General features: G+C 43.0%; 1 protein-coding gene across 2 annotated transcripts in view; it reads right to left on the bottom strand.

Annotated features, from left to right (window-relative positions):
- The window catches only part of STAB2 (stabilin 2), a 74552-nt gene that overhangs the window by 4546 nt on the left and 51380 nt on the right, over window positions 1-18626 (bottom strand). For both annotated transcript variants that reach the window (XM_015867626.2, XM_015867639.2), the window contains 25 exons: window positions 18575-18620; window positions 17887-17963; window positions 16281-16406; window positions 15650-15723; window positions 14063-14134; window positions 11888-12007; window positions 11300-11347; window positions 10566-10649; window positions 10341-10487; window positions 9819-9950; window positions 9404-9463; window positions 8792-8968; window positions 8619-8708; window positions 7667-7813; window positions 6772-6828; window positions 6246-6369; window positions 4951-5100; window positions 4629-4733; window positions 4163-4270; window positions 3528-3721; window positions 2352-2493; window positions 1877-2010; window positions 931-1096; window positions 679-785; window positions 391-510 (listed from right to left, as the gene is read on the bottom strand). In XM_015867626.2, coding sequence (XP_015723112.1) covers window positions 391-510; window positions 679-785; window positions 931-1096; window positions 1877-2010; window positions 2352-2493; window positions 3528-3721; window positions 4163-4270; window positions 4629-4733; window positions 4951-5100; window positions 6246-6369; window positions 6772-6828; window positions 7667-7813; window positions 8619-8708; window positions 8792-8968; window positions 9404-9463; window positions 9819-9950; window positions 10341-10487; window positions 10566-10649; window positions 11300-11347; window positions 11888-12007; window positions 14063-14134; window positions 15650-15723; window positions 16281-16406; window positions 17887-17963; window positions 18575-18620 — 2807 coding nt within the window. The remainder of the gene's footprint in view (window positions 1-390; window positions 511-678; window positions 786-930; window positions 1097-1876; window positions 2011-2351; window positions 2494-3527; window positions 3722-4162; window positions 4271-4628; window positions 4734-4950; window positions 5101-6245; window positions 6370-6771; window positions 6829-7666; window positions 7814-8618; window positions 8709-8791; window positions 8969-9403; window positions 9464-9818; window positions 9951-10340; window positions 10488-10565; window positions 10650-11299; window positions 11348-11887; window positions 12008-14062; window positions 14135-15649; window positions 15724-16280; window positions 16407-17886; window positions 17964-18574; window positions 18621-18626) is intronic.

Below are 18626 nucleotides of genomic sequence, written 5' to 3'. Positions count from 1 at the left end.
ACAGGCAGAGGAATTTAGCTAGGACCAGCCTTCTTTAAAGCATTTGCAAGAAATATCAACAGTACTGCTTGCTTTGAATAACTGAGCTTAATGAAACCAGAGGAGATTTCATGTCAGACGGACACCTTAACAGCTGGGTGACTGAAATCCCTGATGGAAAATTCTCTGGGATGACTCAGACTTCAGTAACGTGGTATTCCTGACTACAGAAAGAAAGCAGAGAGTGTGAAATTAATTCTTCCAGAAGCACAGTTCAAACTATGTGGGGTTACAAAGAAATAGTGCCATACAAAGACTGCTTTTTAATTGAGATTTCATCAAGATAGACAAACCCATGAGTGGCTGTTTAGGAAGTGCTATTAAAATGAAGAAAGAAAAAAGCACCCTTGCCTGATTTTCCCTTAGTCCACTATCATTTGGAGCGAAGAGTGTGGCACGAACTGACAGGTCAGTAAGGTACCGCAGGAATGCTCTCCCCTTCCGAGAGCTGTTGGAGTAAGCCATGATTTTCTGGGCAGAAACAAAATTCAGCTTTAGTGAAAGGCAATTGTGAGATAAAAATAAGTCATATGAGTAACAACAAAGAGGTCTTTTTCAATCTTGGTGGTTCTATGAACCTATAATAGCGTTTGGGTGCTGGGACAGCCCAGTTATCCCCGTGCCCATGGCAGGCCATACCTCCAGGAAGTTTGTGAGCGTGGGGAAGGACATCAGCACTTGCAACAGGTTCCCACTGCAGGAGGAGCCGTCCCCCACGTAGCCCGGCCTGCAGGTGCAGTTCACCTCTGGAATGCACACAAACACAGACAGCTGTGTGGGCCAGTGCCCTTTTCTAGGTGGTTTTGGGTCTCCTTGTTCTTGGCTGCCAAAAGTACTCAGAAATAGGGCTGCTGCTCCCCCTTGCAGTGAGGCTGAGATGGCCATTCTCACCTTTCTCCCTGTAGCAGAAGACATCCCATGTTTCACTCAGGTTGACCCTTTTCCCGTAGTCCACGATACCAACATACCCAGCGCCGCAGTTTGGTGATGAGAAGGCAGTAGGGTAGCCCACCCTTTGGCCATCCAGCCAGCCAGCTGCACACAGGTGGAACCGTGCCTGCAAGGCCATGAGGGAGAGAACATGGGGAGAGCTGGGTTTTGGGGCCAGAGCTGCTGACGAACAGGGACAGCATCTGACACCCCCCCAGCCCACTTCTGGGAATCTGAGTGAACTCCCTGCCTTGCAGCCTGCCCTGCTTTTGCTGTTCCCTGCCCTCCCAGCCCTTCTGTTTCTGCAGAAGGAGTCTGGCTGTGGTCCAGCCTTGTAATTTGTGAAAAATGTCTTTCAACCATGAGCATCTTCCTTCCTTCCTCCCTTCTGCAGATGGGAAGGAGCCAGGACAGCACAGTTTGGCTCACTCTACTGAAAACAAGTTTTACAAACCCGAGGTGTGATGATGCTCATCCCACTGACATCAACCATGTGCTGCCTACAGCACACTCAAGGAAAAGGAACGTGGAAATGGCTCTGCTAAATTAACAGTAGTCTTAGAGCATTACATTAATAAAAATAATAAAATCCAAACGTAGATCTAACTTGTACATTTCTTATAGAAGACCTAACAACTACAACTCTCACGCAAGTCTGACTTCATTCTCTGGAAAACTGGAAGCAAGAATTTGGCAACTGAATTGTTTTCAGTGCTCTATGAGCAGGCATGAGCCCCTAACCAGTCTGAAAACTGCTCCCAGCCAAACATATGCTGGGGTGGCAGAGGGGAAGAAAGGTGAGAACAAAAAACTTATTGACACTGAGCATCTCCCTTGCTCCTCCCTCTCAATTTACTCTGTGGCTATATCCACACCAGGGGCTCCTCCTGCAGCGAGCCTACATCACCTTCTGTGCGTACAGCAGCTGGTTGTATGTGGCAACAGTGGCTGACTCATTGGCACAGGCCTCCTTTGCCTTCTCATAAGTCATTTTGTACTGCCCCAGGGGGGACCGGAGATGGAAAACTCCAACTGTCGTGTCTGCAAAGAGAGAGAGGAACGAGATCTTCCTGGTGGAGCTTCCATTTCTGGATTAAAAATCAACTGTGCAATAGGAAATATCTGCAACTTTTATGAAATATAGTTAGGACAGACAGGGAATCATGGATAATAATAATGACTTCATCTGTTACTTCATAAACCCAGTATTGCAAAGTATTTAACGTTCTAAGCTGAGTTGTGCTTACATCTTGTTGTTTCCAGTGGATAGAGGTAAAGAACTGGGAAACTTACAGAGACAAGGACCCAGGCCAGACCCATTGACATCAGTGCAGTGGCACAGGGACAAGGACCCTCCTGTCCCATGGTGGTATCATCCTCACCTTGGAAGTGGAGATCAGTGCAGTCTGCATCAGGGTGGCACTGCCCGTTGTCCTGCAAGCAGCGGTCGAGAGGAAGCTGCATCACTGAGCAGTTGAGCCCATCACCGATGTAGTTGTTTTTACAGTTACACTTGCGTTTGTCCTGGTTGGGGGAAGAATAAAAAAGGCCAAGCCAAGTATTTCACTGACATAAAAGCGGTATTTCACACAACATACTGAACTGTTGGGAAAATGTCACTTGTTACAGCCAGGAATGGGCAAACAGAAAAGTTGCTACTAACAACCGTGATTCAACAGACTGCAAACTGTCACACTGTTGTTTCTTCTTTTAGGCAAAACATTTATGCACGTACTTAGGTGTTTTGCTAAATAAATGCCAAGGCATAATTCCATCCACAAAGCTAATAGCATGTGTTGGGGAATTATATGACATGCAATTAAGACAAATGGATGACACACCAATCTAAACTATATCTACATGACAGTGTGGAAGCATGAAAGGAATTTAGCAGTCCACTGATCATAATAAATTGGGAACTATAAACTGAGGAAGCTGACATAGCCAGGGATTGTGATGGTTAGCAGCTGGAACAGATTAGCAGCGAGGCTTTTCTAGATAGTTCCTGGAAGACACATCAGGCAAAGCACCAACATAGAACAGACAGATGATCCCAAAAGTACCACAACAAATGCTGGATCAAATCACTGCCACAAGTTTTCCTCAATTGCCTTAACCTTTCGTGCCAAGAATCAACTGCAGGAACTATCTAAGGGTCTGATGAACCAAAAAGTGATGTTATTCTCCTAACTGTCCCTAGGTATAGCCACCAATATACACAAAGTTTCACGCTGCCAAACTTCTATTGCAAATAGGGATAGCCAAGAAGGGAGAGCTAAAAAGAGTACAGAAAAAGTATGCATGCCAAAACATTCTCTCTACTGTAGCACCCTTTTGCTCAGCCCTCATCTGAAAGGATGCCAAAATGGATGTGGAAAGTAGATTGGAGTCTGTGCAGGCAGTTCTCATCTGTTTGTTGGTTTTGAATTTAAATAATTGTTGTGGGAAACAGGGGGCTCTGAGAGGCAGAGGGTGTGATCCAGCTGGGAAGAAGACTTGTTGGCACTGGGAAGAAGTGTCTCAGACTTTTATATGGAGACCTAGATCATTCAACTTACAGGCCCTATGACAGTGCAAATAGCATGTTCATGGCAGCCTCCATTGAACCCATCGGCACAAGGGTTTATAGGAAGGCATGTGAAGCCATCTCCTTTGTATCCCTTCTGACAGTTGCAGAAGATCTTCACCCCGAGCTGTGTGCAGTTGGCTGCCTTGTGGCACCCACCGTTGTTTTGTTTGCAAAGGTCTGCAGCTGTGCAAGGAAAAGAAAATGCATGAGTAAAGTTTGCTTTTAAAGGGTTTGTTCCTCTCAAAGTCAAACCACCTCCAGTTTGTTTGTTTGTTTTTTTTAAATCATGTTAAAAATACTAGAACATTTCTTTGGGTAAAAATACTATTTGAGTTTCCTGAGGCACTCCTGCAGTTGCACAATGGCTATCCCTTAGGGCTCTGAGGCCTTTGGCAGACGTCCTTGCTTTAAGAGACATAGCACCAACACCCGGAGATTCTGCTTTGACTCTTAGTAGCCCAGGGGAGCTGCATTTTGGGGACTCTGCTCTACCCAAGGAGAATTTGGAGGATGCAAGAAACCTGGCTTGAAAGTGACTTATTGCAGTGATGCTACTGGGGAGCTGCCTTGCCTCGAGCCAGTGAAGGTGATCCTGTAAGTGCAATACTGTGTGAGGGAGCTCACCTGTGCATGTGATTCCATCCCCATTGTAAAGTGGCTTGCACTGGCATGTGTTGTTCTCCATGCAGACGGCGTTGGCAGAGCAGCTTGGAGAACACACTGGTGGCAAGGCTGTGGGGAAGGCAAAACAGCTGGGATGTAGATGGCTTTTGCATTGCAATACTCTTACTTCATATAGATAGGAACACCCTCATCCAAGTCTTGCTAAACAGAAAACTTGTAAAAATTTTTAATGACTGATTAACTCTTGGGTAGTACCTTCCAGAGAAGGAAGCACTCATATTCCATCTCATGGAGGGGAGACAGGGAGGTGAAGGGATTTATTCACAGTTAGAGATGCTGCTCCTATCTATGAAACTGTGCTCTTGGGACTCCCTTAGTCTCCAGTGAGAGCTTCTGGCATTATCAGCACTTTTTCACTCTCGTCTATGCAACCCCTCTGTTGAACTGTGCATGCAGAAGCAGATACCTAGCTTGTTTTCACACAGCCGGCCAGTCCATCCTGTCTCACAGAAACATCGTCCTGTCCCTGAATATCCTTCCTCACACAGCCCGTTGTTTTTGCATTCACAGGCTGCAAAAGAAACACACAAAGATCATGTATAGAGTTGCCTCTGGGAAAGAAGAAGATATTCCCCTAGAGAAGCCTTCCTTAGATTCTCAGTTTAGCTACATTGACTTAGCTAAGTTTGACCTCACAGTTTTTCACCATGAGTTGAGTCATGCAGAGGACTTGACTTCCCAGGGTGGTTGGACAGCCTCCATGGGCAGTAAATGAAATATAGACTTACGCCTGCAATTGGAGCCATATCTGCCCGGCAAGCACAGCTCACATGAAGTCCCATTGAAGCCACTGTAGCAGTGGCACTCTCCTGTCCCGGTGTAGCCGTCATCACAGTAGCCATGGCTATTGCATGGTGTCTCTGGACCCCCTGGGCAAGCTGAAAGTTTAAAGAAAGGGAATGAGAGAATAATAATTAAAAAAATGGATATTGAGCTCAAGTGCATGTTTACTCATTTCCACTGTTTATTATTAATTGTTTTATAAGATCTTGAACAAAAATAATGCCTGTAAATGAATCTCTGTTTGGGTTTGTACAAGCAGCTGTGACAGCTCTGACTATGTCCTACTGACACAAACCTCATGTCTATTTTTGGGTTGACAGGACTTTCAGCTGGTGTTTGATTAAGACTGTGTGTGTATGGCTACAACAGAGCAATCTCTACTCTTCAAAGCATTCACTGAGTTCACTGCTAGCATGGAATTTGAAACCTGCTATAAGTGGGAAAAAAAAAAATTTATTATTATTATTATTATTATTATCAGTGAAAGAGTGATAATACTTTGTGTCATCTCTTCTTGTGAAGTAGTTCCCTTGTTTTGCAGCTGGTCTCAAGCTTCTTATGCTGGAGGCATGGATGTGGGCATTTGGAGAGCATGCAGGGGAGGGCCACAAAAATGATCCAAGGGATGAAACACCTCCCTGTTAGGACAGGCTGAGAGAGCTGGGGCTGTTCAGTTTGGAGAAGAGAAGGCCTGGGGAGACCTGAGAGTGGCCTTTCATTATCTAAGAGATAATGAAAGAGATAATATAAGAGAGAAGGGGACAGACATTTTAGCAGTCTGTTATGATATAACAAGAGGAAATGGTTTCAGACTATAAGAGGGGAGATTTAGACTGGACACAAGGAAGAATTTTTTTTTTAATGTAAAGGGTTGAGAAGCACTGGAAAATGTTGCCCAGAGAAGTGGTAGATGCCCCATCCTTGGAGACATCCAAGGTCAGGCTGGAGGGACTCTGGGTATCCTCATCTATCTGTAAATATCCCTGTTCATTGCAGGGGGGCTGGACTAGATGGCCTTTAAAGATATCTTCCAACTCAAACAATTCTATGATCTTAGCTCACTCAGTTCACATTTCTATAGCTGTTAAGCCACAGGTGCCCATTCCTTCGGAGCACAGCATGCTCCTCATGGAAAATACTGCAGCTGATGCTTCAGGGATGCTTTTGTTCCCTCCTCTTTCCAACTGTTGCCCCAGAGAAGCACTGGCCATCCTGTCCTGCTCACTGGGTGCTGCCCTACCTTGGCAGTCGGGCCCAAAGTACCCCTTGCAGCACTTGGCAGTGTGGATGACCATGGAGCAGTTCCTGCGGCAGCCATCCCTCCGTAGCCCATAGGAATCATATGTGCACCGGTAGATTCCTTCCTGGACATCGTGCATGGCAGTGCAGAGAGGTAGAAAACATAGGAAGATGAATGCTATGAGAAGGTTTGGTTATTTATATCCATTTATATAATATATATATCACCATTTCTGACATGCACTGAATTAAAATATAAGAAGCCTCCATTTTTCCTACACAGCTTGCTAAGCTTGGCTAATGAAACCAGCGGCTGCTCTGAAGCACTTACTACAAGAGATGCCATGTGAGACCATCAGTCATCCCATGCCCAGCATGCCTTCAGACAGCCTTATGTTATCACATAAGACTATGGTTTCACTGTTGAGAGGGATCTTTTTGCCAAGTAACTTATTCCAGTTTGTGTGTGTGTGAAGTACAGAGATGAGCAAGTTAGGCTGCTTAAATGCAAGATTTTAATGTATTACCTTTGGTTTTGTCCCTGGAGGGCATTTGGCACCGCTGAAGCAGCTAGCACAGTATCCCTGTTGTACAAAATAGAAAGAAAAATAAGCATACTGGCAACAAAAGGCTATTTTGAGTAGACAAAAAGTGTCTGTTTTGTGTGAGCAGTAAATACGAGCAGAAAAGAACGTGGGTTTATCACGTTTGAAACAGAACATAGCTTTGGAGAAAGGAGAGAACAACAAAATAGTTGCATTGATTTATTGCCATGAAATGCAAGAAATGAATGTGTGTCCCAGAAGAAATCTACTCCTGATCTAAACAAGTAAGAAAATGAGATGGAGGATATTCTTTAAATGGATATTCACATGGGGTGCATCTGATCTGGGTGTATGATTTGAAGTACTGGTAACTGGTTACTTCTTGAGAAGCACAGGCGTTCTGGGGAATTACATCCATTTCAATTAACAAAATAAGGAAACAAGAGGTAACTGAAGCAGATGGGCTATGGAAAGATGTTGGTTTCTTGGCTGAAATATGAATTCCAAGATGTTTTGAGAACGATTACGTGAAATTTTATTTACGTCTAAGGGATTTATTTTTTTTTTTATGTTTTGAATTAAGCTGAAGTTAATTTGGTCTTTAAACCATTTTAAAATGTTCTGGTTTGGAAATAATGAAATTAACAGGAGCTTCAGAAGCAAAACCACAATCTGGGGAGCAAAGGTGGATGCAAAGATGCCCAAGCCTAACAGGAAATCCATGTTTTATCACCTTCACTTTATCCTCTTCTAGCATCAAATGCCCACTCTGAGAAATGCTGCTGTGAGCACTGACCCATGTCCTTCTGCAGGCAGGGTTTGGCCCAAGGGCTGTGTCTTTGGTGTATGATAGTATGACAGAAAGAGCTGGACTGACCATGATGTCCACAGTGAAGAAGCTGTCACAGCGGCCCCCCAGGCTGGGGTCCATCAGCAGGCAGTCTATGCCGTAGGCAATGCCCCCGTCAAACTCCAGCTGTCGCTGCACAATCTTGCACTGTCTGTCATTCAGGAAAAGGGTGCCCTGAGAGAGAGGATGGGAAGAGGATGTGACAAATGGTGAGGCAGTTTTCTGTGCGGCCAGACCGGATCCAGATTCTGAATAGGAACAAGGGAGGATTATCCTCTTTAGGAATGCTCCTGATGTGCAATGGTGTGTCAAGCTGTGCTGTAGATAACACTGATGGCTGCAGACTCTTAAAACCAATTTAGGAACTTCTTTTCCTAGGGTTAACAGTGCTAAAACCTCACTGTTGGGAAGATCCTTTTCGTTTCCTACAGTGGACAGGCCTATCTGTAGTGAACAAGCCACCTCAAGTGGCTTGAGCACATTTTCAGAGGCAGATGCTTGTCAGAGAACATGTGGGCATGAACTGATATGTTTGCAGAGAAAAAATGCTGCTGTTTTGACTCATTGGGTTGCATACCTACCTACAGACTTTGTAAGTGATTACAAACCAGAGTTTGCACCCTGGTATTTACAAGGTTTCTGCCAAAGCCAGGTTCATCCTAATAGTTTGCATTTCATTCTAGGAGAAGTCAGTGTGCCAGTATTTATCTTTTCAGGTTACTGAGAGCTGTTTTGAAGAAATAGCATCTTACAGAAGAGAAAATGACAGCTTTGAAAACTCTTGCAAACCAACAAGCATGCTGAAAAGAGTAGGGTGGATGCCCCAGTTTTGTGGCTGTTGACATGGGCTGACAACAAACAACTGAGTTTTGGTGTCACTGATCATTTCTAGGGACTGTACGCTGGCACAGCAGGGTCTATATGAGCTGATCCCATGGCAGAGGTGAGGGGTGAAGGTGCTGGCATGGAGAATACTTACAATCTCTTTGTTATCCCCACAGCTAATGCTGAGGTTGGAGCCCTGCAAAGTCTTCAGCAAGGTGGAGCGGGGGAGTTGGTAGGCTAATATCTGGGTAGGAAGCAAAGAGAGGTGTGTGTTCAGACTGACTTGTTTCAACCTAGGCAGTGCCCCTAAAAAAGCATAGGTCTCACCTCAGCATTGCGGACAATGTGGAATTTGAGGTACTGCACCAGTTTGTCCGTGTTGGACTTCTTGAAGAGGAAGTCCTGCTGCTCCTGGGGCAGCCCGTGAATAGCTGCATCCGTGGGCCAGAAGAGTGTCACAGGTTTGTGAATGGGATCGTTGATCAGCCCAAGCAGTTTGTTTTTCTGCAACATGCAAAATACTTCTCTGTGTGGATGTAATTATTGCTCTCTCTAAAATGACCTTGACCCTATAATGTGACTACTGGTATAACTAGGGATGTGGTGGTTACTAGCTTGCAAGTGTCGTGACTTTGAAAGCTACTGTTGAGTTGCCTGAGTTGAGCTATATGACCCAATTCTCTGAAGTGCTTCAGCTGTCCACCAAAAGTCAGGCTGTGGGCCCAGCTATGGGCTGAAAACATACTTGGTTTGAACATTGTTCATGTGATCTGACTTACTGTAGGACAGAGCTGAGCTGGGAGAATAAAGCTGGCTGTAAGTTTTTGGCTCCGTTGAGCACCACCCCGTCGGTGATGCTGTGTGCCACGTCTGTGCCCTTTTTCTTTTTTAAAGCATTTTAAACATGTGCCTAATGTCTGCTGACTCTTGTGCACTTACCTCTAGCAAATTGCTGAACAGGACATACCCATGTTTGGCTGCAACCATTTCAAGGCTTTCCTACAAAGAAAGCGGTAGCCAGTAGATTAATCTAAGAAATAGATAATAAATGTATTTTAAACACAGTTATTGTCTTGATTTCCCCTTTAAATATTGGTTGTTTTTTTTTTGTTTGTTTGTTTGTTATGAAAGCCATTGAAGAAGCTCTGTGCAGAAGTCCTCTTACACTATTCTTAGCATTAATGTACTTCCTGAATGAATGTTAAATATAGCATTTAACTTCTTCGGCACTGTCAAACTCTTATGGAAGATTTTCTTAGTATCACTACTTTATGTAAGACTTGCATAGTAACAACATTTACTGTGAGGTAATATAAAAGCTCCATAGTTGAGAATGACCATGAGCTGCACTTACCCTCTTAGAGCCTGGAGGGAAATCCTGAATGTGTGATGGGACCAGGATTTGGTTTATGACATGAATCACGCCATTTGTACCAACGGTGTCACTGGATATAATTTCAGCTTTATTGTTCAAATACAGAATGTTCTGAAAAGACAATTAAAAATAGTTTCTGTGGGCTCTTATTGGATGGTGAGGCTGCTGCTGAATTTCTTTGATATGGTGTCTTTATGTGCAGTGGCTTCAGTTTTAATAAATTATCCCTTGACACTGCAATCATGATAAGCATAGAAAACAATGGAACCAAACCCCAGAGCTGAAAGGTAAAGGAGCTCTCAAAGCAAGGTTGACACAACTCCAGTGTCAGCATGGCAGGTAAGTACTGCACATTTTGGCTAAGTGGACACTTTTTTGTCTTCATTTTTTAATACTACATTTATTCTTATGCATCAGAGGAAATAAGGAAACATTCCATTTTGGAAAAAGGCTGAATGAACCCAGCCTGTTCAGACCCTTACCTCTTCTTCACCATGTTACCTGAGCATAGCTGATCTGTATGGGATCCCCGTGCAGAGAAGTGACATTTGTGAGTGTCGTCAGGTCATTGTACAACAGGCTGGCACAGCCCACCATGTGGTACCTGAGGATTTGAGCCATCACCCCTTTGGCAAGCCAGCCCCTCACCTGCAACAGAAAGCAGAGGAACTGAGAAGCAGCTGGGCAAGATTCCTCCATCTGAAAAATCACAGCCTTATTACTTACTCGCTGGTCGCTGTTCAATACGGTTGTGTGAGGTACAAATACAGTGAAAGGGCCTGGGTCAGCAATATCTCTGATGGACAAGGACTGTGAGATTGGATGGGATAAAAGCAGTACAGAGTCATTAGTTTGCAGTGATTACCGGTAATCTAAAATAAGCAGAGAGCTCTGTTGAAGTGGGATGAATTCATCCATCTACCATGGCAACAGAACTGAAGCTAGAATATAAGTCTGTCAAGTTGGTCAGTATACATAGATCTGTGCTGTCCTGAGCTTGTGGGTAAACAAACTCATTCACTGGATTTGACATTCACTGGAAAGCGGTGACAACTGTTAATGCACATCAGGATCCTGTGATGTTTCAGACACCTGGAGATAGTGTAGAAAACGAAAATGCAGCTGTGGTGGTAGAAGGTTGATATTCACTCACAGCAGAATTTGTGAGAGAGGTACTGGAAAGTTTTGTACTGAGCAGGTGGAAGTTTCAGTTTTATGTCTGGTCAGGAGGCCTTACATTTCCTAAGGACTCTAGGAATTTGTTATTCTCTTGTGATTCTTAATAGCAGTTAATAGATTAAATCAGAGCATCTCTGATGTTAATGGCTTGTGATCCAAACCCAGTATCAGTGATATGCAAGGATTTTAGCCAAGGACTGTGGTACAGACCAGATCCCTGCCCATTCACCCCCTGCACACGCTGAGGCAAAACAAACAGAGAAAGCCAGCACTTTTCTTACCTCTAAGTGAAAATAAAACCTAGATGTGTTGGAGTTCCTGAGTAGTTCCTGCAATCAATAAGAGGACTTTGTAACAATGCTGCAAATCTGGAGCAATGTGTGTGGAATGCAACTGATTGCAGCACTGGAAAATAAGGAAACTTCTATCTTAGAGTTAATGCTGTCACTGCCCCTCTTCTATTCTTGCCTTGTTCTATAAAATAACAGGCTACTTTGAAACTTGAAACTACCTGTAGTTATGTGTTAGTGCTGCACTCGTAACAATCATCCATCAGCGCAGTGGTTTTCTCTTGAAGTTCTGTTATCATTAAAGACATCTCATAAGACAAAAACTAGCTTGTCAGTACTAGAAAACTGCACTGCTGTGAATGTACTATTTATTATACCCATTTATTGTTTTGTTGTTATCTAGCAATATCCAGTTCCTACTCCTGGATTCTTGGATTAGGTTAATTGCAAATTCTGGGCTAGGGTTGCCTACTTACAAAAAGAAAAAAAGAAATAAAGGCATGTTTTCAAGAGATAAGTTTTGGATTCAATAACTATGTGAAGAGCAAGAAAGTACAGCAAATATGTACAATACTTTACCCGGTGGATGTTGCCTCTGCATTGAAATCCATCACCAATGTAGTTTGGTTTGCAGGTGCAGGTCCGTTCTGTTAGCTCAGTGTCTTTACAGATGGCAAATTCACTGCAGCCTCCATTGTTCTTGTAAGATCAAAATTGAAAGCATGCCTTTGTTTCCGGGTGTAATAAAACAATTTGAGTTCATGATTTTCATTCTCATGCATTCTCATGCATCCTCATTAGGAGGATTTATTTCAAGGCGGCTTTTAGAAACCAGATCTTACTGACATTTATAACTGTACATATTTGTTCTTGCAAACAAGAAGGAACACTTAACATACATAAGAAATCACATAACTCTTCATTTATCCAGATAATGTGCTTTGGAAGTAGCTGTGCACCCCAGCACTGCTTACCCTCTGGGAAACTCTGAGATGAGGAGTTCAGAGCTTTGACCCATTGCGAGTCTGTGCTCCTGACTTTTTACCTCAGGTTGCAGTAAAGATTTTATCCTAGACTTGACAGCAAAAAAAGGAAAAAATGAAGCCATCTTGTTTTCTTTTGTGTGCTTGTTTTGTCCTTCTCAGTGCTACTTATCCTTTGCCATGAGCAAAGTAGAACATCCTTTGGGAGATTTCAGTGGGGTTGGCCATAAGTAGTGAGTCTGGACATACTTGCTCTTTTTATTTTCCTAGCTGTAGGCAGACTGTTGGCAACCTTGGCTTTGCCACAGCTTCTCATGGAGACTTGCTGCAGAGGGGTTTGGCCATACTGCACCTAGGTTAGTGTCTGATCTGATGGTAACAAATCTCAAGGCTATTTCTTTTAAATGCCATGATTAGTAATGTGGAAGTTGCTAGAGCGTGGCACAGAAAAAAGCATAGGACACAATGATTCATAATTTTGAGCTATTCTTCCTATAGCTTCTGTCTTTGCCCTTGCTCTTTCATCTCAGCAACCTTTCAAGGTTAGAGAAAGCCTGCTGACAGAACAGACAGGGAATGTAAGAATTATTGTCTCTATGCTCAGAGCACAAAGAATTAATGTGTATGGGAGACTGGGTATGTCCTTGCTGCAGCCTGCCAAGAGGCAGTGCAACGCAGCTGGTGAAGAGCACCTCTTTGCTTGCAAATATATTGTTTGCAGTGGTTGCATGAAATGGAAGCTGCTAATTCTCATGTGAAGGTCAGGGTGGGGAATGCCATGGGAAGGCCTGGGTTGCATGTTGTGAGGGCTAAGAGGGAAAGTAGTTTGCCCTAAGAAGATGTTCTTATTTGTTTTTTATTTATTTTTATTTTTAAGCCGGGTTTTAAGCAGGGCTCTGGTCTTTGATCTATGGGAGTTTTGCCCCAGCTGAGCATGTAGGCTAGGACCTGTACTGGGAACTTCTCCAGTCAGTTCTCCAAGCAACCAATTGCCCCAATATAGATTTGACTGGTAAACACTCAGCAATGGTGAGGACTTAATGTTCTGATTTGGCTACAGAAACTTCAGCCCAAGAAGGGTATGTGTTTGTTGTTACTTGATTATTCCACTCAATCAGGCCACTCAGATGTGGTCCCATATCACATCAGGGGGTTTAGTGACTGGAGAATATTGAAAATAAATGGTGGTTTTGACCTACCATAGATCCTTTTTGCTTCTCAATCACCTTGCTCCTGGAACAGCTAAACTACCTAAACAGCTAAACTAATAAACTACCTCCTGAGCATCCCCATTATATATTTCAATTCTCGGTCACTTGTAATAGTTCGCACTGAATTTTTCCTCATAATAGCTAAAACATTGGTTAGATGTTTGAGACATGAGCCCTAATTTAGCTAGTGGCTTTTTATAGGAATTCCATCATCTACTGAGAAGACATGATTTACATGTTACCATTACAGTCTAGGATCTGTGACTCTAGATCCGATTAAAAGTTGTTTTTAAGACTCAGTGATGAGTCCAGGCACTCGTATTATATCCAGGCTGTGGTCCAAGGAAAACCTTTACTGCATTCTTTGTTTCCAAAATAGTGACAGTGTGAAACAAGTAGTGAAGTAAGCACGTTTAACAATTAAATAAGTTAACTGAAGTGGTTTCTAAGCATGAAAGGGTTGGTTTACCTATCTGACTTAGTTCTGACTGCACACCAAACCTTGAAGTGTAATGCTCATAGCAAGATCTTATAAACTCTCTCTTTCAAGCATTACTTACTTGTGAACATAGACTGATGTATGTGCATCTTTTACCATCTCCAGAGTATCCCTTCAAGCAATTGCAGACTGCCTACAGAGGAAAAATAGGAAACATGCATACATGGGGATTACATCTAATTTTCTTCTTTGTTTTGTTTTGTTTGGTTTGTTTTGTTTGCCAGGTTAACATTTATGCTAAATAGGAATAACTCAGAATCTCAGTTCCCAGTAAGGTGGTTTACAACTCAGTAAACAAAAAGTACTTCACCTCTCCTGCAGCATTTCCTTAGGCAGTCGGAGCAACCATGGACTAAGGCTGAAGAAAAGCAGTTTCTGATAGGATCTATCTTCCCCCTCCTCCAACCTGTTCATTTCTCTTGTTTCCCCTCTGCTTCTCCGATCACTTAAAATGATGCTTTGGGATATCTGCACACAGTCATCTTGCCAGCAAAGAAAGCTAAAACCCTAATTTCTTTTTCCCATTTTACCTGCACGATTTGTTAATTCTTTATTTTCCCCTCCTCTCTCTCTCTCTCTCTCTTTTTTTTTTTTTTTAAATTTCTTTTTCTTTTTTATTTTTTTTAAGTGATAGGTCGTACCTGCAAAAGCACCTTTAGATCTGTGTCCTGATGTTACTGATAGTTTCCCACCTGCTGGCAACATAATTCAGTGTTTGTGCCACAATTACTCAGTTTGGTGCCTAGCCTTTCATCTTTGTGATAACTGCAACATGGCCACAATTATTTCTCCTCTCCAATTCTACTGCTTGGTGTTTTTGTCAGTTTTGAGTGAGGAAGGAATTTGTAGGAGACTGAATTTTCAAGAGGTTTTCTGCAGCAGAGAAACATCTGCTAGGCAGAATATTAGCAATATTTTAGATATCTGAATGGCTGAAACTCCTACAGAAGCATTTCTTTTCCTGAAGAAATTTTGCTCTAACTGCCTGCTGCAGGATTATAGTCCTGCCAATACCCAATATGAAACTATAGATGGATGACAAGAAGTGCTGCAATCAGGGAGTTTAGCTTCTCCTGGATCTGGCACAAAAATAGAAACGCTAATCTGTGCCACTTAATTGCCTGGGCAATTTGTTCCTCCTTTTTCCCTTTGCCTTTTCACACTTCTTCCCTTGCAGAGCATGCTGTACTTCTGCATGGGAGTTGCAGAACTCTCATGGGAGGAGATGCTGCTATTCTGTAACTGCTGAGTGAGAATTATGATTCTGCCTCTTCTGTTTCTTTGTGAAGATATTTGAGCTGGGAGAAGAGCTAGTCTGAAATGGGATTTTTCCATAGGCAGTTTTTAGAACAGTAACAAAAATAATCTGTCAATGATTTGAAAATAACAGGTTTTCCCAGGAAAAACTCCCAAGGGAGAACACAACAAAAATATTACTTTCCTCTGCAGTTCTGGATTTCTTTCACTGAAATCCAAGTTTTCATGTTTGTGCAGACTCCCCCTCAAATGTATTTTTGAAGGAAGCATATGCTTTTCAGGGTCTTTGTTATGAAACTCACTTTTCCATTTAAAACCAAAGTGGGGAAATCTTTCTTTTCCAACTGTAAAGAGCTGGCAGGTTACTTATCGACACCGGCAAAGTACTCACTTGATTGGGTCCCGTCTGAGTGCACTCTGCATTTTTATCGCATCCACCATTGTTCTCCAGACAAGGGTTGATTTCTTTACGAAACAAACAGAAGCGGTTAAGGATCAATGAAACTCATCTAATTTGTTGCTTGATATTTCAGTTTGGGTCTTGCAATTGCAGTGGTAAATGCAATTTACCACTTGTCATCACCACGCTGCCATCAGCGTTTTGAAAGCTATACCTGTGGGGCAGTATGGCACAACAGTCTCTTCAAGTATTTAAGACTTCTATGATCAGAGGAACAGGAGCATACTGACTATTCAAGGTCAGGCTAGAGGGACTCTGAGTACCCTGACCTAGCTGTAGATGTTGCTGTTCATTGCAGGAGAGTTGGACGAGATGGCTCTTAATGGTCCTTTCCAACACAAACCATTTGATGATTCTAACCTGCTAATGCTTGGGCTTTTTGTCTAGTAGTACCAACCATGTGGTGCTGCAGACAAGCCTGCTGGGATGCCTTTGTCACCGTGGTCTCCAGTGCCAAGAAAGCGCACTTCTGGATCACAGCAGAAGATAGATCTTCCATGTACAGGCAAGCTCACTCCTGTAATTTTCCTACTGTGATACATGAGACATTGAGAATGCTTACCCAAGCAGACTACTCCATCTCCAGTGTACCCAGCTTTGCAGACGCACACTCTGTTTCCAGGTGTTGTTTTTCTACACTCTGCGTTGGCAGAACAGCCGCCATTGCTGGTCTCACAGGCGTCAATAGCTGAACAGTGATGACAACCCAGATTAAAACCAATATGCTTACATGGCTCTTCTCTTGTCAGATAAAGTAGTCTTAAACTTCTAAAGGGATTTGGTGACATCTTCTGAATGTTTCTCATTTAAGAGGCTATAGATGTCATTCGTAGCAAACGTTTATTAGCGCTTCTTTATTCCTCTATATTACCTCTAACTATGAGTGGGAAACTTGAGGAGATGTGTCTGGTCTGGAAGATGAGAATTCATCCAGATTTGGCTTTTGGTAACTTCCACTTTCTGATTCTGCACATTCTAACCAACCAACCAATAAAAAAGGGCCCTTTGTACTCTTGTCCAGATTAAACAGGAGTCTGAAGGCTTTCTTTAGTTTGCCCTTTTCTGCACACAGGTCAAATGGATGTCTCTTGTGGGCTCTAATACCACCCAGCCCTCCTGTGATGAAAAGTTGTTACGCAGATGTTTGTGTTGTTCTTGCAGCTCTGAATGAGTCAGAGGATCACAAACTGACCCTTCTTGGGTTACCCAGAATGCTGGGAGGGGGCTTTTTCTGAACTTGTGTGGATCAAACCAGCTCAAACAAATTAGTATTTGCCTCAAATGACCTCAAATTGCTGTTTCAGCAGCTCTAACAATCAGACTGAGGAGATTATTTTCCTATAGTTGTTTTTCTCTGGAAATCCCATGCAGGAGCATAAAGGTGGGCTCAGAACCAATAGGGGTGACCTACATCCCCCAGCTCTTCTCGCACTTGTGTATTTCCTACTGGGAGATTAAAATGGTTTTTGGTTGGTTTGGGTTTGGGATAGCAGCAGTTAAGAGTGCTTGGATTAAGATCTTGCCAGCCATTGTCAGTAGACAGATATATTTCTGTTCCCAAGAACATTAGTATCTTAATCAGCTAGGGATTAGGTAAAGAAACTGTAAAATTGTAGTAATAGCAGCCAGAAATGGTCTATCCCATAAATCTGGATCTCCAGGCTCTTGGAGGCATACACATGATAAGCTGCTATTGCCCTTTTTGGAGGGTTTCTCAGGCCTGTAAGCCCTAAATAAGTTGAGTTTTAACACCCCAGAAATCTGTACATGTTCAGAAGGCTGAGGAAATGACATGGCTGTACAGCTCCCAGCAGCTGGAAGTGCTGTTGTGCCCTCATTTGATCCCTGTTTGCTGAGCTTTGTTGGAAAAAGGAGTAAAAGTCATAATCCAGGTTTCATTACCCTTCAAACAATGGGGCCTGGGTTGTGCACAGGATGTTCCCTCTCATCTGGTCTCCCTTAGCACAGTGTCCCACAACTTGCAGGCTTTGAGCCCTTTGTTTGCTACGAATCTGCACCTGTTGCACTTCCACTCATTTCCAGCAAACTGGCAGCAGTTCCTGTTTTTAACTGGTGCACAGGGGAGTGCTCCTCTCTCAGCAGCTCCACTGTGATCACAGAGCATTTCAGGCACTCTTTTTAACAGGGAGGAGATGAGGTTCACTTGCCTGTGCAGAATGTCCCATTCCCTGTGAACCCAGCCGCACACTCGCAATAGGCAGTGTCATTCGACAGGAGAAAGCAGCTAGAGATATGAAAGGAGACAAGTGACATTAAAATAAATGAATAAAACATTCAGGTCTTTCATAAGTCCCTTTTGCGTAGATAGAAATGCTGAACCATGTATTTTGATATAGTTACGACCATAGAAATAAACTCAACCAGACCAAGCTGTCAGAATGTGTTTTAGATGGATCATTTCAAGTATTAAAAATGAGTGCTCTGTCCATCAGACATCCTGTTTTCTCATGCAGAACTTCAGAAACTTGTACCTGCCCACTCAAAAGCTGTGCGCCAATTTTTGTTTGTGCTCATATGGTACCGCCTTCAGTACACAAGTGTGGGTTAAAATTTCTTTGTCTGTTACATGGAAAGACGTGTCTCACCTCCCTCTCTTCCCAAATCCCATTTGTTTCCCCCTTTAACCCGTGCATTCTGAAAACTTCAGCCTCATCACTGAATACATTGTTAACACTTTATCTCTGGAGTAGAAAGCGTGTGTTATCTGTACTGCTGAGAAATCTTCAAAAAGAGCAAGATAGACCATGTTTTTGTTTTGCAAGAGATCCCCATTTTCTCCTCCCTCTTCCAAAAAAACAAACAAACAAAAAAAAACCCAACAGATTTTGTACATACTTGGCGCTGGTGTGGCACGTATTGTTACATGCATCATCTTTGATTTCTGCAA

Source organism: Coturnix japonica, chromosome 1 (genome assembly GCF_001577835.2).
Source record: "Coturnix japonica isolate 7356 chromosome 1, Coturnix japonica 2.1, whole genome shotgun sequence".
NCBI classification, from domain to species: Eukaryota; Metazoa; Chordata; class Aves; order Galliformes; family Phasianidae; genus Coturnix; species Coturnix japonica.
Note: the sequence above shows the minus strand (reverse complement) of the source record. Positions and strands in the feature narration are given on the sequence as shown.